The sequence below is a fragment of the Galeopterus variegatus genome, unplaced genomic scaffold, assembly GCF_000696425.1.
Source record: "Galeopterus variegatus unplaced genomic scaffold, G_variegatus-3.0.2 Scaffold4129, whole genome shotgun sequence".
Classification (NCBI taxonomy): Eukaryota; Metazoa; Chordata; class Mammalia; order Dermoptera; family Cynocephalidae; genus Galeopterus; species Galeopterus variegatus.
In genome coordinates, this window is record NW_007730240.1 from 132,939 (window position 1) to 157,302 (window position 24,364).

Consider the following 24,364-nt stretch of genomic DNA (forward strand, 5'->3'; position numbering starts at 1 on the left):
TCCAGGATTTTTCTAAGCCAAATATATCTGCTGTATCTTGCACTATAGCATCATAGAATCTCAGGGATGGATGGGACCTTCCAGTCATTAAGCCTGAACCACAGCATGCTTGAGCAGCCTTCTGCCCTACCCTCAACCCCCCTCTGCCTCCCTGCATCTCTTTTTTACAGACCAGCTGTAAAGCTGCTGTCTGCCGGCTTTTATCCCTTGGCGCTGAGCCATGATCACAGGAAGGCGCTGCTTGTGACTGCTCACAGTGCAGGAAGCAAGAGGAAAGGAACCTGGAAAGCCAGGCATGTGGTTAAGTGCCACGCACTCAAGATTGTGTTTATTTATCACATTCATACACAAAACTAAGGTATAACAAGATGAAGTGACTGTCCCTAGGTCATACAGGTTTTAAGTTATCTGAGTCAGGATCTGAACCAGATCTGACTCAAACTGGTACCACTTACTTTAGTCCATGTTGCCTCCCATAAGGCGTGCCCCTGGCAGCTAGTGGCGAATATGGTAGTTGAGATGCCTGGCTGCTGTAGGGAGAATGAAAACTGAATCTTCTTAAGAGATGGCACTCAGGTTCCCCTGGAGCAGGGAGCAGTCTTTGTTTAGGAAAATGCCTTTAATAAACCACCAGTGGTAAAAGGTGAAATCGTGATGGTAAGGGTGTTGGCAAGAATCAAATTAAGAAAAGGAGTGGCTGTACTGCTGTACATGAGAATATATATGGATTTGGTTTGTCCCAAGGCAGGGAGACAGGGACCAGGCAGAGTGCAAGGGGAGTGGGGATTCCTCTGTAGTGTGTCACAAGAACATTCTATGAATGGGGGGCCAAGTCTGCATTGCTGCAGTGTCTGCAGTTCCCCTTCACGTCAGTGAGAGGCACATACATGCTCAGTCATTTAAATTTTGCTGTTTGTGGAAATGGGGGAGGGAACTGAGCTTCATATCTCAGCTGGTGCAATGCAGGGATGAGACAACATTGTTGCTTACAATGAAGTAGCAGAAGTCTGCAGTGTGCAAAAATATAAGTCCCTTAGAAATCATGGAAATCCAGATGCTCAGAACCGGAGCCCAGAGTCAACAGACCTGTCTGGATCTCAAGGGGCAGGGAGTTCTCAGCTGACATTTGGGCTACAACAGGGAAGAACCTGTGCCTAGTGTCTGGCTGCAAGGGGTATGCATTGTGGCACAGAGGGTGAGGAAACTTCTGACCTTGCTGATCACAACTGGAGAGTGCGTATCGACAGGATTCCTCCTTGGGTTTGCCTGATGTGAGAAGTTCAGGAACCGTAAACCCTTGGTCTCCAAGACATTTCACAGTGAGGGAACATCTGCCAAGTTATGGCTGAGGAAGTCTTCGGTCAACTTGGCATGGGCCTTCTCCCTCCCATCCCATCACTGAAGGTGTGGGGTGGAGCCAAACGGTCTTGGCTGGTCTAAAGAGGGTGCAGGCCATGGCCAGCTTGCACCATAGAACTCTCATATGTACCTTTGGAGCTCTCACCTAGGAGCCATCTAAGTGCTGAACCTTTGACAGCTGGGACATCCACACCATGTTGATGTAGAACAGGGGCTCATCAGAAGGGGAATGGGCCGGGGGTGGGCACAGGGTGGCAGTAAGTGCTAGACACCACAGAGGAATGGAACCCCCTCTGGCAGTATGCTAAATTGGATGGATCCGGCCTTGCTGCTGACTGCCTAACTGACTGTGGGGCTGGAACTCAAGTTCCCCATTTATAAAACGGGGGAGTGGATCTGTCCCCAAAGTGCTGCTATTTCTATGGCCTCAAATCTGGTTCTGTAGGTGACTTTCTTAGTGTTGCCTTGGAGTCCCAGAGAACAAGAACCTCACAGAGTAAGGTTACCAGACAGGGTGGGATGCCAGCACAGGCCTCAGGATGTGCTGCATGTTGGCACAGGAGCTGCACCTGGAGAAGGAAACTGAAAGACGTAAAGGAAGAATGTTTTCATATTCAGCTGTGTGAGTTTCAGGAGGGCTGCAGAGTCTAACTACAGACATGGAAGGAGGCATAATCTAGTTTTAGGAAAGGATTTAAACAATATACCCGAGAAGGAGGGTCTCCTAGGTAAAACATTTCAAAGCAACAATCTGTACTGATCTTGAGTCTTAGAGGCAAAGTCAAAAACAGCACCAGTTAACTTCAGGGACAGTGACAAAGATGGTTGTTGTCAGGACCCTTCCCAAAACACCTGCACAGACTAACATCCCCCCACCCCCCAGTGAGAGGAAAATATTAAGCTGAAGTGATTTATTTGACTGATGTTGGATTCACTCTGTGACCTGACTCCCTAAACTCACCTCAGGAAGATGTCACTCTGGGCTTTGCCCACAGATGGTATTTTGGTCCATTAACTTCTAGGAGGGTCAGCTGTTATTTGGGTGATTCTGGAAACGTCCCCTGTTACTCCCCTGTTAGCTGCTTCGATTTTCCCCAGGTTTACATTCAGAGTGTTCTCAAGACCAGCATTCCTCAGGACTTAAAGTAGTCTCCCACTTCTGCAGGATGTATGGGAAGCCATATGTCTCATAATCTTCATACAGAATAGGTTCAAAGACATCTACCTCTAATCAATACATATCCATAATTTTTTTCATTAAAACCCAAGAAGTCATTTTTTCTTCCTTCCCGCTAGAATTCCACAAGACCCCAATTTCTTATTTCTTCCATAAAACTATCCCAAGACCTTTCCCCTTCTTTTTCCTCCTTGCCCTGTCCATATTTTCATGGAATTCCCTCTTAACTGGAAACAGTTGTGCCACTAATGGCCGATGATCTACTTATATTCTCAGATCCTAAAGACCTAAAGTCCCAAATCCACATTCTGGCAACCTCATAACCAATCAGACAAATAGCATGAAGACATTTTTCCCAAGTGCAAAATCATATATATTCTGAGTGACTGAGCTATTGGCATTCAAGTTTTGACTAGTTTCAAGATGCTATTACCAGATAATGGGAAGACCATATACAGACACTGCAATCTATATTACATAAGGAAGACTTTGTTAGTTGGTATACAAGAGTCAAGGGTTTCAGGTCATATGTGATACATCCAGAAGGCTGTTGAATACACTAAGAGCCTTCCTCCTTTCAGGTCTTAAGGAAGTAAGGACTCTGAGAAGCTGCATTCCCTTTTCAGGGCCCCTACCACTGTTTAGTGTGCTAATGCCAAAAAATCATGGCCTTTTTCTTTCTTAACCCCCCCTATGAGGGGTGATGAGGAACTGTTATAAAGCCAGATGTGGGAGGTGTTCTACTACCACTTTCCACATAAAGCACAGTCTCATTTATTAACTCACTTCAACCTCAAAGCACCCCCAAGAGGTAAACAGAATAGGCATGTCCCCTGCCTGAAGAATGAAAAAATGGAGCCCTAGAGTTCATACGATTGTACAAGGTTTATCAGCTGTTTAAGGGGAGAGCCAGAACCAGGCTGTGGCTCTGTACCCCATGTCCTTTCTAGCCAGCCTTGGGGGCAGCTGTGGCAAGTATAAGCTGGCCACCTTGCGGAGGCTCAGAGTCCACAGCCAACCATGGTATGGGAAACCCCAGAGGGGGCTGTCTACAGCTGGAAATTGGGTCTCCTTTGGCAAAGGACTCTGGAAGCACTTCCTAGATGCTCTGCTCAGGATGGGCCCTGCTGGTATCCTTTTAGATAAAGTGGGGAGACTGGGCTTATACTAAACTGGAAATGAGTGAATGCAGCTTCCAGAAGGTCATCACTTGGTTCAGATGTTTACACAGAAAGCATCTGACCAATTCCAGTGAGAACAAACCTAAAACTATCCTTCTAAAGCCACCCTGAGTGATAAAGATAAGGTACATGTCTTAACCTATATAAAGGTGAAGTATTATTATTTTTCAACTGTACAAGACACATTACTAGGATTACAATTCAGAAGCATGCACCCTATGTTGGATTGCATTTAAACTACAACTGTGTAGTGTGACATCTCTATTACATGGCACCAAACATTTTTCAATTGTACAACTGTTACTTGGTGAGATCTGGTTTTAATTACAATTAATTTTAAAAGGCAATTTCTATTTAAGTGTGTTGTGAAAAAATGTAATAGTTTAACTTTATACACATTTTATATTTGTGATAGAATACGTACAGGAATTTATGCACCCAGATGGGTGGTGTTGCCTTCAAAGTAGTCACCTTGAGAAGATGTATGTTTATTCCAGTGAAGCTGACCTTACTTTAGAACATTTCTAGAAACCCTTTTGGATTTTTCGAAGAATGATTTTTCTTAACATCTGAAGTGCATAAGAAAATAAGTCTGATAAACAAAATGGGTGATGGAACTTGTGCCTACCTTGGTGGGCAAAGTGGGGGTGGCAAAAAACAAGGTCTGACCGTAAAGTTGTGAGGCCTCTTTCCTTGAATGGCTTTAAAGATAACCCCAAAGAGGAATTCCAAGTGTTCTTGGCACATGCAACATCACAGCTCAAGAGTATGGTTTTCTAAGGACATAACTCCAATTATGGTAACTCCTGAGTGCATATGTTCTAGTGTTTTTGGTTTAAAAGGTAGCCATGCTGATTTTCAGTCATACTTCCTATAAGCAGAAATGGAAAACTCCATCTCCATGATTTCTCCCAAGGGAAGGATCTCATATACTGATTGAAGAATTAAAATGAAATGCTCTTAGTGTCATGTCTACATTAGCCCCCCAAAAATGTACAATGAATAATTCCTTTTTTTTTTTTTTTTGCGGGTGGTTGGTATGGGGATCCAAACCCTTGGTATTGTAACACTGTGCTCTAATCAGCTGAGCTAACCGGCCAGCCGAAATGAGTAATTCCTGATACCTGAGTCTCCCCAGTTTGGAAAGGTGGGAAAGGACAGGTCTCTGAAGCCTGGACAAGAGAATGTCAAGGTGATTGAAGTATGTTTCCAATGGCTCTATCTGCCCAATAGACCTTCAAAACCAACTCATACAAGAAAACCTCTTACAGCTAAGCAGTACACAAAGTTTCAGTAAAGAAGTGTGTAGAATGATTATCTTCCAGTAGCTTTCTATGGTAAAAAACCACTGGCTTCTGGTTGACAAGTGAACAGAGTCCATTGAAAAGAAAGTCCATGGTGTTAGATTCTAGTGCACGCTTAAAAAAATAAAGTATGTGGCCATAGCTCATTGAAGTGCATTTCCAGCTGAGGCCAAAGGCAGCAAAGGTGCAAGAAGCTGCTGGAGCTGGCATTAGTTGCAGCAGGGTCTATAATTCTGGAGTGGCAGAGCAATTTGTAGAAAGCCCCAGTTACAAAGCAGGACATTTGCCAACCAGTGAGGTCAAAGAACATTCAATCTCACTTTCTACAAAGTGCTTCATTGAAAATGCTAATGAGGAAGCTCCCTAAAACACCACACATCCTGAGTGTTGGAGAAGTGTGGTCAAGATGGTGGTTGATGGGGAACAGAGACTGATCCTCTAACAGTGTTTGAACTGTGTATTCTCCAAGCATCACACATACACTAATAAAGGACATATTACTGCAGTCACATTCCACCTTGTCTGCACATGCCTCCATTTCATGGTTGCTTTGGAGTACAGTATTTCCAGGAGCCATTCCGAGTTAATGGGCTCTACTGCTAAAAGCCAGAAGCAGCAGCACAGAGTCAGTGCCTTAATGTCAACCCTAATATGCAAGTGCTCCCAGCAGACATCGGTCTCAAATCCATCAGTCGGGATGTTGTTCTTGGTAAGTGTTTTTATATTAGTCTTTGTAAAAACCACAAAGCTAGGCCATTTGCTTAAATCATTGTTAGAAAGAACGCTTAGTGCCCAGATGGGATTTCTAGTTTCTGTGCAAATGAAATCACAGTCCAGATTTTATTCACACAACTACTAGGGAAGCAGTGGGATTTGGTTTAAATGCTGCCAAAAAGCAGGAATTCACTTAAGTTTTAACTCTGAAGCAATCCTGTTGTTAATGTTGTAGCCAGGTTCGGACAACATGGGGGGCGGGGCCCCCACTGTGCTTGCTGAGGAATCCCGGATCTCTCCCAGTTCAGGCTCACTCTCGCTAGAGGTAGACCCATTGTTGATGGTGTAGATGCTCTCTGCAACTCCCTGAGCTGAAGCACAGCCATCTGGCTCGTTCTTCTCCCTGGGACTTGACAGTCCTGGTAGGACAGCCATCTTCCCAGTCTGCCTACTTGGCAGCAAGGACATGGTATAGTCTGCAATGATCCCACCCACATCTAAGTTGCATGCCTGGTCAAAGGCTAGGAAGCCGACGTTGGCATTTGCTTCACACACCACAAAGGAGCCATCTTCCATGATAAGGAGATCAATGCCACAGAAGTCCATGCCCAGGATGTTGGACACCTGAATAGCCAACTGCTTGCCTTGTTCTGTCAGTGGGCACATGACGCCCACACCACCTGTGGGGAAAGCACAGTGATACAGAGGTGACAACAGATACTGACTGATGAGTCAAATGACTCTTCAAGGAAGAATCATTACTCGTGCAAAGTCTAGATGGAAATCAGGACACCCTTTGGGAAAACAATATGGTCACTTCTTACCTAGAGTCTTAAAAATGCTGATTTTCTCTTACCCAGCCATCCCACCACAAAGGAAATAATCTTATGTACAGAAAAAAAAACTTTACACACAAAGATGTTGATGGCAGTGTTATTTAAAATACTGGAACATCATAGTGCCTGGTACATCGTGAGTACTCAATAAATATTTGTTGAATGAAGAAATGTAAAATTATAATCGAAATATCTCACAATAGAGAAAAACAGCATATTTACAATCAATAATACTGCCAAGAAAAATTAAAGACTGCACAAGTATGACCATAACTAGGCCAAAGAATATTTGTCAGAAAAAATGATTGGAAAGAATGACGCTAAAATGTTTGCCTCTAAATGGTGGGGATAATGATAAAATCTTTTTTCTTTTGACTTTGCTATATTTTCTAAATTTTCTACATTGAGGATTTCCTTTTAGATTAGAAAAAGTAAAATTACCTTATTGATTTTTTTTTTTTGTCCTTTTTGAGACCGGCCACTCTGCGCTGGCTGAGCGCTATGAGAGCACCGGTCATCCCTATATAGGATCCGAACCCGCGGCGGGAGCGATGCTGCGCTCCCAGGGCCACACTCTCCCGAGTGCGCCACGGGCTCGGCCCTACCTTATTGATTTTTAAGGAGAAAAAGATGGAGAGGATTGTGAGACAACGCCCTGTACCAAGGAGAGAGGGAGTCTGATTACCCTTACTTATTAAAAAGTTAGGACCTCAGGTTTAATTGTCTGCATTCAGTCTCCCTAGAAAGATTTAAGACTTGTATTCTCAGGTCCAGTAACTAATGTCTTTACCTAACACTGTCCCTTCCCCACCTATGACACTGTATAACAAAAAGGTTATAAAACAGTTTTAAAACAGCTCACCAAGAAAAGCAACATATAAATTATAAAACTGTGTGATTTTTAGATGGGTTAAAGAATGGGTACTGTAAGGTAACTAAAAAAGACAAAATGGTAACACACAAGTTTCAATACTGTGGCACTATACATGATTATCATAAAAATGAAATAACACGTAAGGTACTTAGTATGGTGTCAACCTGAATCTAGCATTTGTCTCAATCATACCACTTTATCACAATATCTTGCAATGATCTGTTTACATGTCTTCTTTACTGGACCACATGCTACCCAGGGGCAAGGACTCTCTTGTAATCTCTACACTCCCAACGTCTACCACAGAATCTGTTTGGGGAACTGCTCGATGAGTATTAATGAAAGAAGGACCGCATCAGTGTCTATACCTCTTGATTATTAAGTGGACTTAGTATACTCATCTGGTGATTTAAGAAATAATAAATGTAGGTGTTTTTTTCATATTATCAACATACAAATCCATTAGGTGAGGTTGACGATAGCTTTCTGTGTTGGAGACAAGAAATTACATCCCTGCTGGATTATCTCCATTCACCAAAACAGAACACAACTTTATCGACAGGTTAATGGGATGGGGTTATACATTCGACCAAAGTATACACTGCAGCTTTCTAATAACATCATACATTAAAAAAGCCCACAAATTTTCAATTAAAATGTAAAGGCAACATATGCTATTCCTCCCGCCATTGCTTTAGTTTAGACCCTTATTATTTCTTGCCTGGGCTGTTGCAACAGCTTCCAAACTCACCCCTTCTTACCCTTCAACCCACTCTTTACCCAGGTGGCAGTTTTTCCCAAACACTGGTCCTTTTGTCACTCCCGTGTTTAAACCTGATTGCCAGATCCTAAGACCTACAAGACAGGGTTCAAACCTCAGTGTCTTGACACCCCTGGCCTGACCTGTCACAGCACTGACATTCATCTGTACCCCTCCAGGACTGCTTGCTGCCGTAGGAAAGGGCTCATTTCTCATTCTTATCTGTGAGCATCTGGTGTCTAGCAGAGGGTTTGACAAGATAGTAGGGATCGATACACATTTACTGAAGAGGTCCAAACACCCTAATGAAAACTACTGGGGGCTTTCCTTGACCAACAGACAGACTCTGCACTTTTACACCTTACCGAGAGAGCAGTTGCTTTGCATCCGTCCGTCTGTGGAGCAGCGAAGCATAGAGCCTATCACCTGGCCCCCTACCACCACCACCCGGATGTCTTTTCCGTGGGACTCCTTCACATACTTCTGGAATAGGTAGGGCACGTCATGGCGGATCAGATGGCAGATGTCTGAGAGGTGATGTTTATCTCTTGCCAGAAAAACAGCTTTTCCTTTAAGAGGAGAGACAAAGAGTGAAAGAAGTGATTAGAGAACTGTGTCCTCACCATCCTGCCCCCTGTCTCATACCGTCTCATCAATCCTCTCTGACCATGCCTCACTTGGCCCCTTCTATTTTTCTTTTTTTTGTCTTTTTTTTTTCCGTGTCCGGCAACGGATCGCAACCCTCAGTGTTGCCCCCGTACCGGACCGGGGACCGGCAATGGGATTGCAAGCCTCGGTGTTGCTCCCGCGCCTCGCTCAGCCAGTGAGCGGGAGCCGGTCTGTATGTGGGATCCGAACCCTCGGACGGGAGCGCCGCCGCGCTTCCCAAGCGGCGCACTATCCAGTGCGCCACCGGGCCGGCCCGGCCCCTTCTATTTTTCTGATTAGACTCTTGCTTCTTATCCAAGGACGACTGAACCTTATTTTTCTCTTGATTTTCTTCAGGTCTTAAAACTGTTGACCCTCTCCTCCCACCATCACTCTTTTTTTCAAAATGTAATAATAATATATTCCAGAAACACGGAAAAGGGGCCAAAATAAAATCCTAAGGACCTAATCAATTCAGTTCCAAAAACAGTTAATTAGCATCTCTATCACCCTGAGGATGCTGATTAGGCATGCTCCGTGCCTAACTTTTATTTTTTATTCGCCAAACCTCACACTGGGTTTGATGCACAGGGTAGATGACAATCTCTGTTTACAGAACATAATTAATTAAATATACTTTAGAGAAATTCCAAGTCTGGACGGAGAGAGATCCAAAAAGAGATAACTACAACATACCATGATGTGACATTAAAAGATGTCTCTGCAAAACACTGTGGGAGCTCAAAGGAGGGAGGCACTGACAGACGCCCTTCTTCCTTTTAAACATAAAAGTGTATTATTTGTCCATACCCACATAACTCTGCAAAGAATGGCCTCTACTTCTATTGATCTCTGAGGGAAAGAATTCCTTCTTTATTCTAAATTCTTCGTTTTCTGCTTGAGTCACCCATGCTTGTAATTATTTAGCATCTTATTCCATTTGCATATTAGTTAACAGATCTGAGCAGGGGTTCCTGATAGGTTTGCTTTGCAAATGAGACATGAGCATGCCCTGTCTGAACATTCTTTTCAGCTAATATGGAACAAAGAGATGGTTTTCTTAAGTTTTGTGTCACTATCATCTCAAAAAGATGTCTTACTAAAAAGCATGATGGGCATCAGTTCCTAGTGGCACATAAGACTGAAAAGTAACCTCCAAAATATGTCATAACCAGTACTCAATCCTTTCTGAGATGACCGGATCATAGACACCCCAGAGAGCTGGAACAGTGGCCAAGTGATCTGAAGATGTCCAAGTGGCAGGCGATGGGAGGATGTGCAGTTTAGTGGCAATCAAGTGGGCAGTCAGTGTCAGGGAAGCTGGAGAGGCCCAGCAAGTGGGCATGATGCAGCATCAGTGTTCCAAGTCTCAATCAATGAGTGGAGGAACAAACAGTTAGACATTTGATACCAGGAGATCTGGCACTTGGCAACAGATGGCTGGAATTTGGTTACAGGCACTGGGGTTCTCTGTACATTAGGCAGGATTTGCAGCAGAGATGGGGGCTAGAGATAGGGACTGGGTTCTTTGGCTCCTGGCAGAGAGGTTCTGATATGGGACTTACTCTGCAGTTAATAAAGGAGCTACAGATTAAAGGTAGGGAGGAAAAAAATGGGGGGAGGGCACTAAGATTAATTAATAACCTACTATGTGTCAAGTACCTTGTTATTATTTCATTTACATTTCACACTAGCCCTATTAAGCTATTACAACAAAGATGGTTATTGTTGTTTGACTGATGAGGAAAAAAAAGGGTCTATAAATTAATAACTTTCGGGCTGGCCCGGTGGCGCACTGCTACAGTGCGCCACTTGGGAGCGCGGCGGCGCTCCCGCCGAGGGTTCGGATCCCACATACAGACTGGTTCCCGCTCACTGGCTGAGCGAGGTGCGGGCGCGACACCGAGGGTTGCAATCCCGTTGCCGGTCCCGGTCCAGTACGGGTGCGACACTGAGGGTTGCGATCCGTTGCCGGACACGAAAAAAGACAAAAAAAAAAAAATAATAATAATAACTTTCTCAAAGGCACTGCCTGCAAACTCACTGCCTTCTTTAGATTTATTTCCATATACTAGAGTCTAACGTAACTGCTGTAACTTTGTTTACTCCCTATCCATTTTCCCTGTTAAGACACTATATGTTACACTTAGCAATGAACAATCTGAAAATGAAATTAAGAAAACAATTCCATTTACAATGGCATCAATAAGAATAACATATTTATAAATAAATTTAACCAAAGAAGTATAAGACTTAGACACTGAGAACTATAAAACATTACTGAAATAAATTAAAGCTCTAAATAAATGGAAAGACATCCCATGTTCATAAATTGTTAGATGGCAATACTCCTCAAATTGATCTACAGATTCAATGCCATGCCTATCAAAATTCCAACTTCCTTTTTGGCAGAAATTGACAAGCTGATCCTTAAATTCATATGAAAATGGAGAGGACCCCAAAGAATCAAAATAATCTTGAAAAAGAAGGGCAAAGTTGGAAGACCTGCACTTCTCACTTGTAAAACTTACTACAAAGTTACAGTAATCACCACAATGTGGCCTAGCATAAAGACAGACCTATATATCAATGGAATAGAAGTGAGAGCCCCAAATTAAACCTTCACACATATGGTCAATTGATTTTTGACAAGGGTTCCAAGAGCATTCACTGGGGAAAGAACAGTCTCTTCAACAAATGGTACTGGGAAAACTGGATATCCACATAACAAAAGAATGAAGTTGGACACCTACCTCACACCACGAACAAAAATTAACTCAAAAGGGATCAAAGACCTAAATGTAAGGGCTAAAACTATAAAACTCTTGTAAGGCAACATAGATGTAAATCTGTCTCAGCCTGGATTAGGCAAGCACAAAATGACATCAAGTAATATGGAATCAAGGGAAAAAAGAGATGGACTTCAACAAAATAAAAAACTTGTGCATGAAAGACAGTATCAAGAAATTAAAGGTCAATTTACAGAATGGGGAAAACATGTTCAAATTATACACTGAATTAGGGTCTCATATCCACGTCATATAAATAACTCTTAAAACCCAACAATTGGGGCCGGCCAGGTGGCGCACTGGATAAGTGCGCCGCTTGGGGAGCGCAGTGGCGCTCCCGCCCGAGGGTTCGGATCCCACATACAGACCGGTTCCCGCTCACTGGCTGAGCGAGGCGCGGGAGCGACACCGAGGGTTGCGATCCCGTTGCCGGTCCCCGGTCCGGTACGGGGGCAACACTGAGGGTTGCGATCTGTTGCCGGACACGGAAAAAGACAAAAGACAAAAAAAAAAAAAACCCAACAATAAAAAGAAAAAAGGCCCAGTTAAAAAATGGTCAAAGGATATAAATAAACACTCCTCTAAAGAAATTGTATACCCAATGCCTGTTCCACCATTGTATCTTGACAGTAGATAAATTTGGTTTTGCTTTTCAGGTTCACAGCTGGAAGAACTTTTGCTTTTTGTCTAGGATGAGACTTCGGACTTTTAAGTTGGTGCTAGAACAAGCTAAGACTTTTGGGACTGTTGGGATAGAATGATTGTATTTTGTATGTGAGAGTGACATGAGTTTTGGCAGGCCAGGGGCGGAATGATGGAGTTTGGATGTGTTGTCCCCTCCAAAACTCATGTGGAAATTTGATCTCCAATGTGGCAGTGTTGGAAACTGACTGAGTCATGGGGACAGATCCCTCATGAATGGATTAATGCTCTCCCTGGGGGAGAGGGGATTAATGAGTGAGTTCTCGCTATGTTAGTTCCTGCGAGAGCTCGTTGCTTAAAAAGACCCTGGCACCTCCTCTCTCGCTCTATTGCCTCCTCTCTCTTGCTTCCTCTCACCATGTGATCTGCTTGTACCCGTCGGCTCCTTGCCACTTTCCACCATGAGTAGAAGCAGTCTGAGGCCCATGCCAGATGCAGCTGTCCCAGAATCGTAAGCCAAATAAACCTCTCTTCTTTATAAATTACCCAGTCTCAGGTAATTCTGTTATAGCAACACAAAATGGACTAAAACAGAAATGGCCAATAAGTACATGAAAAGATGATCAACATCATTAGTCACTTGTGAAATGCAAATGAAAACCACAGTGAGGTGCCACTTCACGCTCACTAAGATGGCCACAGCAATCATACTAGGGGTTTTCAAAAAGTTCATGGAAAGATTTGTATTACCTTTTAATTCTATTTTTCCATGAATTTTTTGAAGTACCCTTGTATATATGTGTGCATACATATGTATGTAAAAAATAAAAAGGGTTGGTAAGGATGTGGAGAAATTGGAACCCTCATATATTGCTGGTGGGAAAGTAAAATGGCAAAACCGTTGTGGAAGACAATCTGGCAGTCCTCTAAAAGTTAAACACAGAACTACGATATGACCCAGCAATTCCAATCCTAGGTATATACCCAAGAAGAATGAAAATGTATGTTCACACAAAAACTTACATACAAATGTTCATAGCAGTATTATCCATAATAGTCACAAACTGAAAACAACTCAAATATCCACCAACTGATGAACAGGTACACAAAATGTGATGTACCCAAATAATAGAATATTACTGAGTCATGTAAGGGGATGAAGTAGTATTGCATACTGTAACGTGGATGAACCTGGAAAACATCATGCTACGTGAGAGAAGCCAGACACAAAAGTCCACATATTGTATGAATCCATTTATATAAAATGTCCAAAACAGGCAAATCTATAGAAACAGAAAGTAGATCAGTGGTTGCCAGGGACTAGGGGAGGGGTAACTGGGACTAACTTCTAATAGGTATGGGGTTTCATTGGGGGTGATAAAAACGTTCTAAAATTAGATAGTGCTAATAGTTGTAAAACATAGCAAATATAGTAAAACCCACTGAATTTTACGCTTTACAATGGTAAATTTATCATGTGAATTATATCTCAATTTTTAAAACTTTAAAAAATATATTATGTATTATATTTAATTTTTGTTTATTGTCTGTCTTACCCTTCTACAATGTAAGCTCCTGGAGGGCAGGAATTTTTGTTTTGTTCTTATCTGTATCCCCAGAACTTAGCACAGTGGCTGGCACTTTGTAGGCACTCAATAAATATTAGTTGAATTTCACATTATGTACACTTTACCACAATAAAAAAAAATAGTGGAGAGGTTGATTAAATGTTAGCACAGTAGCATATCTGAATAGTATTGAGGGCCCCACCCTGCCACCCAGACACATTTCTCTGGCTCTTCAATAGGACCCCTCTACTCTCACAGGCTGCTTTCTTACACCTGCTTCTGCATGTTGCTCACTCATTTTCTTCAGTTCAAATTCTACCCTTCGACTTAAGTCTCTTTTTCTTCCAATGAAGCTTTCCTGGCAAAGTTCGGCTCTCTCTCCTTTAGGCTCACACAGGCCCCTAGGCATGCCTGCTACAATGGTCATAACCCTGCAGTGCAGCTGTCTCTGCTGTCTACACTTCTGAGCTCCTTGACAGCAATAATTGTGTCTAGTTCATTTATATTTCACAGTCCCTCTATCATGGTAATTGCTCATTACATGTCTGTTTAGGGTTACCTCCCCTCACTCCAGATGCCCTGAGCATTTAAGTATGCCATCTGGGTGTCACAATGAGGTACCTGCTTACCTACTGCAGAATGACTGCACTCTGTTGCATATGTCCCTACTGAGTCCCTACTGTGCACTGAGCACTGCAGCAAACCAAACAGAGACAGAAATGCTTAGGATCTGGTCACTACCCCTGAGCAGCTCACAATGTAATAAAGAGAACAGGCACACAAACCTGTAACTGTCACAAAGTGTAACACTATGCTCAAGGAGTGTACAAAGTGGTCTGGAAACAAAAAGGGATGAGCCATTAATTTTGTGTGGAAGAGAGGGAAGGGAGATCAGGATGTGGACAGAAAAGAGATGACATCTGGAGCTGGCCTTAAATGATGAGCAGAATCATCAGGTGGGCAGAGGAAGATGGCATTCTCAGCAAAGGAGAAGAGCAGATGTTTAAAGAGAGGAAAAAGCATGGTCTGGTGAATGAGAAGTAGTCTGGAATGGATCATGAAGGGTTCATGTGGCCAGAGAAGGCTGCAAAGGAAAGTTAAGGCTGTTTGTAGAGTGCCTTCAGCACCACAATGAGGGTTATGGACTTTGTCTAATAGGCAACACAGGGCCTGGGAGGGCTTTTCAGCAAGAACAGATCTGTTTCAGAGAAATTACTTCAAAAAAAGAACAGAAGGGCCGGCCCCGTGGCGCGCTCGGGAGAGTGAGGCGCTGGGAGCGCAGCGACGCTCCCGCTGCGGGTTCAGATCCTATATAGGAATGGCCGGTGCGCTCACTGGCTGAGCGCGGTGTGGGCGACACCACACCAAGGGTTGCGATCCCCTTACTGGTCATGAAAAAGACAAAAAAAAAAAAAAAAAAAAGAACAGAGAATGCACTGGCAGTGAAATGAGGGAAACCAATCGGTCAAGTAAGGAATCTGCTATGATACCCCATGGAAGAGATGAGAAAGGTCTGACAAAAGCAAAGAGAGCGGGGACAGAGAGAACTACAGGGCAAGCTCCTCAAGGGGGAGCTCCGTTTTTCCAAGCAGCACCCCTTGAGTATCTTGTTTGGGCAGAGCTGCAGCCCTAGCAGACTGATGACCAAGGAAGCCCCAGAGGAGGAGCACTGACCCCTGTGGCCTCGTGTGCTCTTCACCACGACTGGGTAGCCCAGGGGCTCAGCTTCATCAATCATTTTTGAAAAGTCTTCATGCCCACCTGCCAAGAAAAGGTAAAAGTCAGTGAAGGTAAGGCTGATGGTCAGGCAATGGTCACCCCAGCACTGCCCCCACCCCCAGGTGGGAATTCTCTCGTGTCTTTCTGATTAAAGCAATTCAAACCCATTCGATCCAACAGACATGCACTGCACACCTGTAATGTAAAAGGTGGGAGCAGAGAGGTAAGAAAACCAACATTTATCAGGTACCTTCTATGTTGTAAAGGCTTCACATGCCCTAGTTCATGTAATCCCCTCAACAGTCGTGAAGGTGAGTATCTCTCCCTTTACAACAGCTGCAGTAGGCAGAATTCTAAGATGACCTCCAAGATTCCCAACCCTGGTATACACACCTAGTATAATACCCTCTCCTGAGTGTGGGAGGGACCAGTGTATATGACAGGATATCATTCCTGTGATTAGGTTAATAATTAGTTGACTTTGAGTTCGTCAAAAGGGAGATGGTCCTTGGTGGGCCTGACCTAATCAGGTGAGCTCTTTTTTTTAAAAAAAAAAGTGAATTATCAGAGAGACTCTTCTCTTGGCCCTGAAGGAACAAACTGCCATGTTATGGAAAAGGTCATGTGGCAGAAAACAGAGGGTGGCCTCCAGGAGCTGAGCATGGCCCCTGGTTGATACCCAGCAAGGAAGTGGGGACCTGAGTCCTACAACTGCAAGGAACTGAATGCCAGCAGCCAGTCAGCTTGTAAGAAGACCCCAAACCTCAGATGAGACCACAGCCCCAGCTGACACCTTGATTTCAGCATGGTGAAACCTAAGCAGAGAATGCAGCTATGCTGTGGCTGGACTTCTGACCTACAGAAACTGTGAGATAATCAATGGGTGTTATTTTAAGCTGTTCAGTTTTTAGTAGTTTGTTATGCAACAATAAAAAACCAATACTCAAAGAAACCAAACCCGGGGATTTGAGTAACCCAAAGTTAAGGTATGACTCTAAAGTCTAAAACCAGCTCCACTACAGCCCTTTAAGCCTTCATTTTAAAAATATGAATAATAATGTACATAACCATCTTTCTAAATTGTTTTACATACTTCCTTGATTTCCCAACATACTATATTTAGCATAACCTTTTCTTCATAACTTAGAGTCAATGTCATGAACATTAATGTCTGTACCATAATGCCATTAAGGAGCACATTTGCCCTCTATTTAATGGCACCAAACTAGCGTGCTTTCTGGTTTCGGGACCTGGTTTTTATGGTTTGTCACGTTCCTTGCTGTCAGGAGGCTAATACTTCTCACTGCTGTCAGTGTGGAGCAGAAGACTCCCTTCCTGCTTCTCCTTGCTGTGGGCTTAGAAAGAACAAAACAACTTGTGAGATGATTTTCCAGCACAGGGAAAACCAGGTTCCAGACGAGAGTCTAATGGGCTTTCCCATCCATTAAGTGAATGAGATTCAATGCTTGTTGGGGTTTATGACATATTGGGTTGCTCAGAGTTCCTTCTGGTTTACTTTCCTAGCTCTCAAAAACGTACTGGATAGATGCATTTTGTAAGTACAGTGGTGTATTAGTTTTCTATTGCTGCTGTAACAAATTGCCAGCAATGTGGTGGTTTAAACAACATAAACCTGTTGTCTCAGTTTTATAGTTACAAGTCCAACACAGGTCTCATTGGGCTAAAATGAAAGTGTCGGCAGGCTGCATTCCCTTCTGGAGGCTGTAGCAGAAAAGCCGTTTCTCTGACTTTTTCAGCTTTTTGAGGCTGCCCACATTCCTCGGCTCACGGCCCTCTTCTGTCATCGAAGCCAGCAGTGGTAGGCAGAGTCCTTTGCACATCTCATCACTCTGATTTTCTTCCACAGTCATGTCTCCCTCTGGCTCTAACTCTCTTTTTGCCTCCCTCTTCCACTTTTAAGGACACTTATTACATTGGACCCACCTAGATAAATCAGAATAATCTACTTTAAGGTCATCAGATTAGCAACCGTAACTCCATCTGCACCTTAATCCTCTTTTGCCATGCAACCTAACACACCCACAGGCTCCAGGGATTAGGCCATGGGACATCTTTGGCAGGACATTATTCTGCCTTCCTCAGGTGGTGTCACAGTTTATTAATTTTTGCAAAGCAAAATATTCTGGAATACTAACGAGACCTGTTTTGTTCACAAAAGTGCTACTAATTTTTTTTTTTTTTTAATGAGGAGGCAGTGTAGGTAATCAGGGGCATCTTCACGAAGAGGACATTTTATAAGAAGGGAACTCCCGACTTCCTGACCTCGTGCTGATAAACATAACGCCTTTCTAGCCATCCTCCTTTCCTTCCCTTATGATGCAGTGAGATAGCGGTCCTCCTAATCTAAGGCCACCCCTGCCCCCCTGTTCTGGACCCCTTTCCCTCTCACCTCTTCAGGGATCTTGTGCCATTAAAATGTCTCCTCTTTGCTGTATATTCAACTAATTTCATCAGCATTTTAAACAGCTCAGCTCTCTCCCATCTTAAAGTCCCTGTTCCTTGACCCAGCATCATCCCTTAACCACAGCTTTGTATCCCCACCATCAAGCTACTTAAAAGAGTTCTAGAAACCCACTGTTTCCATTTCCTCACTCACCATTCACTTCCTCACCCCTGACAATTTGGCTTCTCTCCCCATCACTAAACTGAAGCTGTATTCATTAAACTTCCTGCCGCTAAACCCAACGTGCATGTCTCAGTGCTTGGGTTACTTGTCCTTTTGGAATCACACAATACTTCTGATTGTACCATCCTTCTTGGAAATACTCCATTGGCTTCTGTGACCTCTCTTCTCACCTCTCAAGTTGCTCCTACTTAGTTTCTTTTATAAGTTCCTTTTCCTTTATCCATTCCCTAAAGGATTCCCTCTTTTTAATTTTTTTATTGTGGTAAAATACACATAACATAAAATTTTCCACTTTAACCATTTTCAGTATACAGTTCAGCCCTCTTTTCATTCTATTTAAAAAGTTCATGGAAAAATTCATATTATCTTTTTTTTTTTTTTTCTTTAGCACTGGTTGGTAATAGGGATCGAACGCTCATATGACCTTTTAATTCTATTTTTCCACGAACTTTTTCAAGTTCCCTCATATTCTCCCTGAGTAATCTCATCCATTCCTATGACTTCACTTAACATAATGAAGGTTTCCAAATTTACTTCCCTAGTCTGCAGTTATTTCAGGAGCTCCAGATCCATTTATCCACTGCCTAATGAATATTTTTACTTGCATATACTACAGGCACCTCAAACAGAATATGTCCCAAACTGAAATCATCTCTCCCCAACACCCCCAGCTCCCACTCATGAATCTGCTTCTCCTCCCAACCCTCATGTTTCTAGTCTCAGTGAATGTTTGCTTTCACATCTGGTTGCCCAAACCAGAAACCAGAGTCACCTTTGATTCCTCTCCATATTCCCCATCTCCAATCAATCATCGTGTCCTATGGTTTCTAACTCCTTCATAATTCCTGAATCTCTTCACATCTTCATTCTTACTATTAGTTTAGACCATTGTTGGTCACTTGGATTAGTTTAAAAACCTACCACTACTTATCCTGTTTCTACTTTGCCCCTGTCCAATTCCTTCTCCACAGTGTAGCCAAAGTGATCTTCTGAACTATAAATGTGATCAGGCCACCTCCCTGATTAAAGCCCTCCAATAACTTCCAATTAGTCTCAGGATTAACCCTAATCTCCTTCGCATACTATGTGTCACTCCTTATCTTTCCAGACTTATTTCTCAACTCTATCTCCCTTAACATTCTACAAACTACTCACAATACCACCAATACGTCATGTTCTCTCTTACTTCTAGGTCTTTTACATTCTGCTCTCTGCTTATTTTACTTCCCTAGCTCCCTTCTTGTAGCTGGATAACGTCAGCTTAGTTAGATGCTGTCTCTTTTAGGAAGCCTTCCTCAAGGTCTTTTAAACTGCATTAGGAGCTCTGCTATGTCCTCCTATACCACCCTGCATACACTTATACCACAACACTTACGACACTGCACTGAAACTACCTGTTTACTTGTCCTCTGCCTCTGATGAACTGGGACTGCCTTGAGGGCAGGACTCACTTACTGCTATAGCCCAATGCCTGGTATTGTGGCTGGCACTCAGTATGTACCAGATACATACACACGCACTTTTATCAATTACTTATTTATTTGTCTGCCTATCTTTCTATGCAGCTGGCTGGTACAGGGACCAGATACGTATTTAATGAATGACTTACGAGAGAAAGAAGCAAAGGCATTTCAGATGGAGGGAATGGTCAGGATAAGGATTCAAGACGTTGAATCACCTAAGATGAACAGACTCATATTGAAAAGCAACGAGAGATACTAGAAGGTTTCCGGTGAGAGAAAACATAGAGATGCAGGTGGTTTGGAAAGATAAGTCCCAACCATATTTCGAGGAGACTCACCATAGGAGAAGGTGTCTGGCATGGGGACCCCATGTCCAGCCAGCTCTTGGAATGTCCAGAACTTGTTGATGCAGTTTAAGATGCTCTGTGGGCGGTTGACCAGGCGGCAGCCCAGCTTCTCAAGGTGTCGCAGGACAGTGATGTCACTATCTGACTGCACAGAGGGTGTGGGCACCCGCACAAGCACCACATCCGGGAAGGTGGTGAGGGCCTTCTGGTTCAGCTGGAGGCCTGCAACGCAAGAACAAAGTGAGTTCTGTGCTTGCCATCCTTTAGTCCAGCAGAAGGCCTGGTTCCAACAGGCTCCTCAAGCCTGAACCTAGCAGGAACAGAGCCACAAAAACGGCCACCTGGATATCCTGGCATAACAAGAAAACTCTACAGTCAACCCTAGACTGCAAACAAATGGGCAAAGCATGATGATGAGGAAACACAAAGGAACGAACAGGGGGATAAAAGCAGCATGTCATGAATAATCCAAGTTAGAAGAATCCACAGGATGTGGAGTCTAGCACCTTCCTTCCATGTAGGGCTAGTATTCCCCAGAGTGTAGTGGTTTAGGAGGCTGAGATTAGTGAAAAGGAAATAGTATAGCCCACTTCAGGAATCCCTACCACTCTTGTGATGACGTAACTTTAAAAAGTCTATCTGACTGGAACATGATACAACCATTTCAATGATTTTTATGAATGAATGCACAAATGTCAAATGAAAAAACAGAAGAAAAAATTATAAAAAATGCACTATGAGCTCAGCTATGTAAACAGATACAAGTTGGAAAAGGTTAGAAGGAAATATACCAATATTTTAACAGTGGGTAATGGGATTCCAGGTAGTTTCTTCTTTGAATTTTATATTTCTCTGTACTTTCCAAAATTTCTTTAACTTAAAAAATCAATCTACTGAAAATCAATTCAATATTAAACAAAATTAGAATGCATCTAAAGACAATTGATCCATATAGTGAAAAGACCTGAAGTTGTATTACACTGGGTTTATTGAGAGTATTTGCTTGACATAAAAACTCAGAATAACGTAAGCACAGTCTTCAAGTTTCTGAAGGCTTCCAATGCAGAACAATTATTTGGCTTGTCTTCTATGACCCCAAGAGCTAGAGCTAGAACATAATCCATAAGAGCATTATTTTGTTTTTCACTACTGTATCCTCAGCCCCTAGAATAGTGCCTGGAGGATAGTAGGCACTCAATGTTTGTTGAACAGAAGTTATAGGGAGATAGACTTGTGCTCAACAAAAGGGATGCTTAAGATAGAATGGCCAAGGCTCACTGGTCCCATGAGCATGGTACAGAGGGAATGCAAGAGTCAGAGGGCCTCACAGCAACTTGCTTGGTCCCTTTCAGCCCTGACATCCTATGGTTTGTAGTACTCAAGGCAGTTACCTAGGCAGCTATGGTGCACCCAGCATCTGGGGATGAATGATAGACAGGAAAAGGAATGCATAGGGCAATGGGAAGAGAGTTCAAGGAATTACTTGGTCTGCCCTAATGAACTTTAAAGGAGTCTCTATAACACTCTAAAGAAAATCTTTAAAACAATTTACAGAACTACCTTATAGGCTTTAACCTAAGGCATCTTCTACTTCATAAGTGATATTATACTACATAATCATATAATTCCAAGAAAATAAAAGGTGCTAATGAAGTTACTGTTTCTTCATCAGGGAATGAGTAACATCAATACAAAAGCTCTAAGCACAAAAATGAAAAACAAAACAAAAAACAACCCCCAAACTACTATATGGTTCTAACTTGCACACTTGCCCCCTATTGCAGATGTTTTACTGATAAGAATGGGGGGGGGCACAATCATTATGATAAATTATCTTTAGTACTTCTTCTGAGAGTGTGAACCCAAGGAACTGGAACATAATTCTCAGGGATGAGTTATAAAGAGCATCCAGGTTATCTTCACTTTGCCATAGAAAACAGTATCACTTGTATATGCTTTTACTGTTCTTTGAAAAATTCCTTTGCCACTTATAGCTCTTGGGGGAAAAATATGAAAAGGGGAAAAAAGTAAACCCTATGTAGTACACTCAAAATTGGCAGGAGAAGAAAAAAAAGAAAAGTGAAAATGATGAGTAAATACAGAACGCCCAGGACAACATTTTGTAGTGAGATAATATATGCAAAAATGCTTTGAAAATTATAAAATGTGTACATATGTGAGGCACTGGCATTATTATCGTTACACAGACATTCTGCTAAGCAAAGTAGGACAATTTATGGAGATTTTTATCACCTGATGAGATAGATGGCTTTGCAACAGAAAAGTGACCTAGAGAAATGAGAAGCAGCAAAAAAACATCTGGCTTTCAAATCCCAGCATGAGACCACAGACAAACAGTTAAACTTCTAAATGGGAAGAATTCAGTCATTTCTGGAAATACCAACCACAAGTGGACAGAGACAGCTCAGCCTCCACAAGCAGATTCACATATACCTAGGAAGTCTTACCAGGACTTCATCTCTCTTCTCCAAAGGTAAATCTTTGGGCCTGGCTCATTCCAACTGAAGCCTTTAATAAACGAAGAATGGAATGGGTTAAAGTGTCGCCAAAAAGGCCCTATCAAGCAGTTAGACAGGTCTGGTGCCTGACACTGCCAGCTGTCCAGCCCTGTGTGCGGAGGGACATGATGGGTTTAGGAATGCATTTGCAAAGCTAATTACACCTTTGACCATTGACACAGCTCTGACATTCTTGCTATGGGCAGCTTCACTTGCCCCCTGCTCGTTCTCATTGCCTTCACCATCACATTTCTAGAAGTAGTAGATGAAAGAATGCCGCTCACAGTGGCTTCAGGATAGCAATTGACCCATGACCAACTGCTATGACCTTCAGTGGGAGCAGGAGTTTCACACAGCCATGGCCAAGAACAACTTGAGTTTAAGGCTGGTCTTGACAAATCTGTCTGTGAATTCTGAGACCTTGAACCACTTAAGTAATCTCTGCTCCGTCTCCCCATTAACATCTCCTCTCAGGAAAGGACCTGATAAACTTAATTCAGGATACAGCTTACTGTGTCACCTTTCCCAGGATCTTTAATATTTCTACTGCAGTCCATAGGCCTCAAACCAAGGGAATGAAGCGCTGATGTAGGACATCAAGGAGGACATGGCTCTGCTTGGCTGCCAGCAAATGGAAGGAAGGCCTCAACCAGGAGAGGCTCTTGCCCTCAATTAACAAGCGATTTCTGTGATTAAGCACCCAAGTGCTCTTGGGCATCCCTTAACCTAGGGAGTGGGAGGGAGCTGAGTTGCGTCTGGGATATTTGGGCCTCCCAGACTCCTGGATTGGGCTTGAGATTTACTATGTTTAACCTCAAACCATTTTTAAAATTTTATTTTTATTTATTTATTTATTTTTTAAAGATGACTGGTGGGCCGGCCCGGTGGCGCACTGGATAGTGCGCCGCTTGGGAAGCGCGGTGGCGCTCCCGCCTGAGGGTTCGGATCCCACATACAGACCGGTTCCCGCTCACTGGCTGAGCGAGGTGCAGGCGCAACACCGAGGGTTGCAATCCCGTAGCTGGTCCCGGTCCGGTACGGGGGCAACACTGAGGGTTGCGATCCGTTGCCAGACACGGAAAAAAGACAAAAGACAAAAAAAAAAAAAAAAAGAAAAGAGTAAATCATTATTGCAAAGTAGAGCTCTAAAACTTAAAAATCATTCTCGATGATTCATACCAACAGTGGGAAGCAGAAGCATGGATAATAAAGGGTGCTGTAATCCAGATGTGAATTCAGCTAGTATTTTTATGGAGCATTTGTTGTGGTTTAGGTTCTTTGCTAAGAACTTTCACATGTATTATCTCATTTAAATTAAAGGTGTCTTATAATATGGATCCTTGGAACATATTTGACTGTAAATGTCTTTGCGTTTACATAAAACTGAGTAATAATAATTATGTGCACCCACACATATATCCTTGACTTCACAAAAGAAAGCTTCAACACTAAACTGCTTTCCAGTAAACTGGAAAAAAACCTTCATGTACAAAAATAAGCAGCAGAAATAAGAAAACAGCAGGACACTGTAGCCTGAGAGCAAACAGGGACCTCATTTCTGGCAGCTTTTTTTTTTTTTTTTTCAAAAAGATGACCGGTAAGGGGATCTTAACCCTTGACTTGGTGTTGTCAGCACCACGCTCACCCAGTGAGCTACGCACTCTCCCGAGTGAGCCACAGGCCGGCCCTCTGGCAGCTTTTAAAACCATTGTATTTTAGCAGGATCATGTAACAGTAGCTGGCAATGAAACTCTAAAAATTGCCAGAAAGAAATCAACAATATAAATAAAGTGAAAAACCCACTTAGCACTTCAGAT

At 42.9% G+C, this 24,364-nt stretch overlaps 1 protein-coding gene across 1 annotated transcript in view; it reads right to left on the reverse strand.

Annotated features, from left to right (window-relative positions):
* Positions 1–296: 296 nt before the first annotated feature.
* The window catches only part of RIMKLA (ribosomal modification protein rimK-like family member A), a 34,209-nt gene continuing 10,141 nt past the window's right edge, over positions 297–24,364 (reverse strand). Inside the window, exons 2-5 of the mRNA XM_008586813.1 lie at positions 20,020–20,250; positions 15,527–15,613; positions 8,571–8,774; positions 297–6,415 (exon numbers count right to left, since the gene is read on the reverse strand). Coding sequence (XP_008585035.1) covers positions 5,925–6,415; positions 8,571–8,774; positions 15,527–15,613; positions 20,020–20,250 — 1,013 coding nt within the window. The 3' untranslated portion in view covers positions 297–5,924. The remainder of the gene's footprint in view (positions 6,416–8,570; positions 8,775–15,526; positions 15,614–20,019; positions 20,251–24,364) is intronic.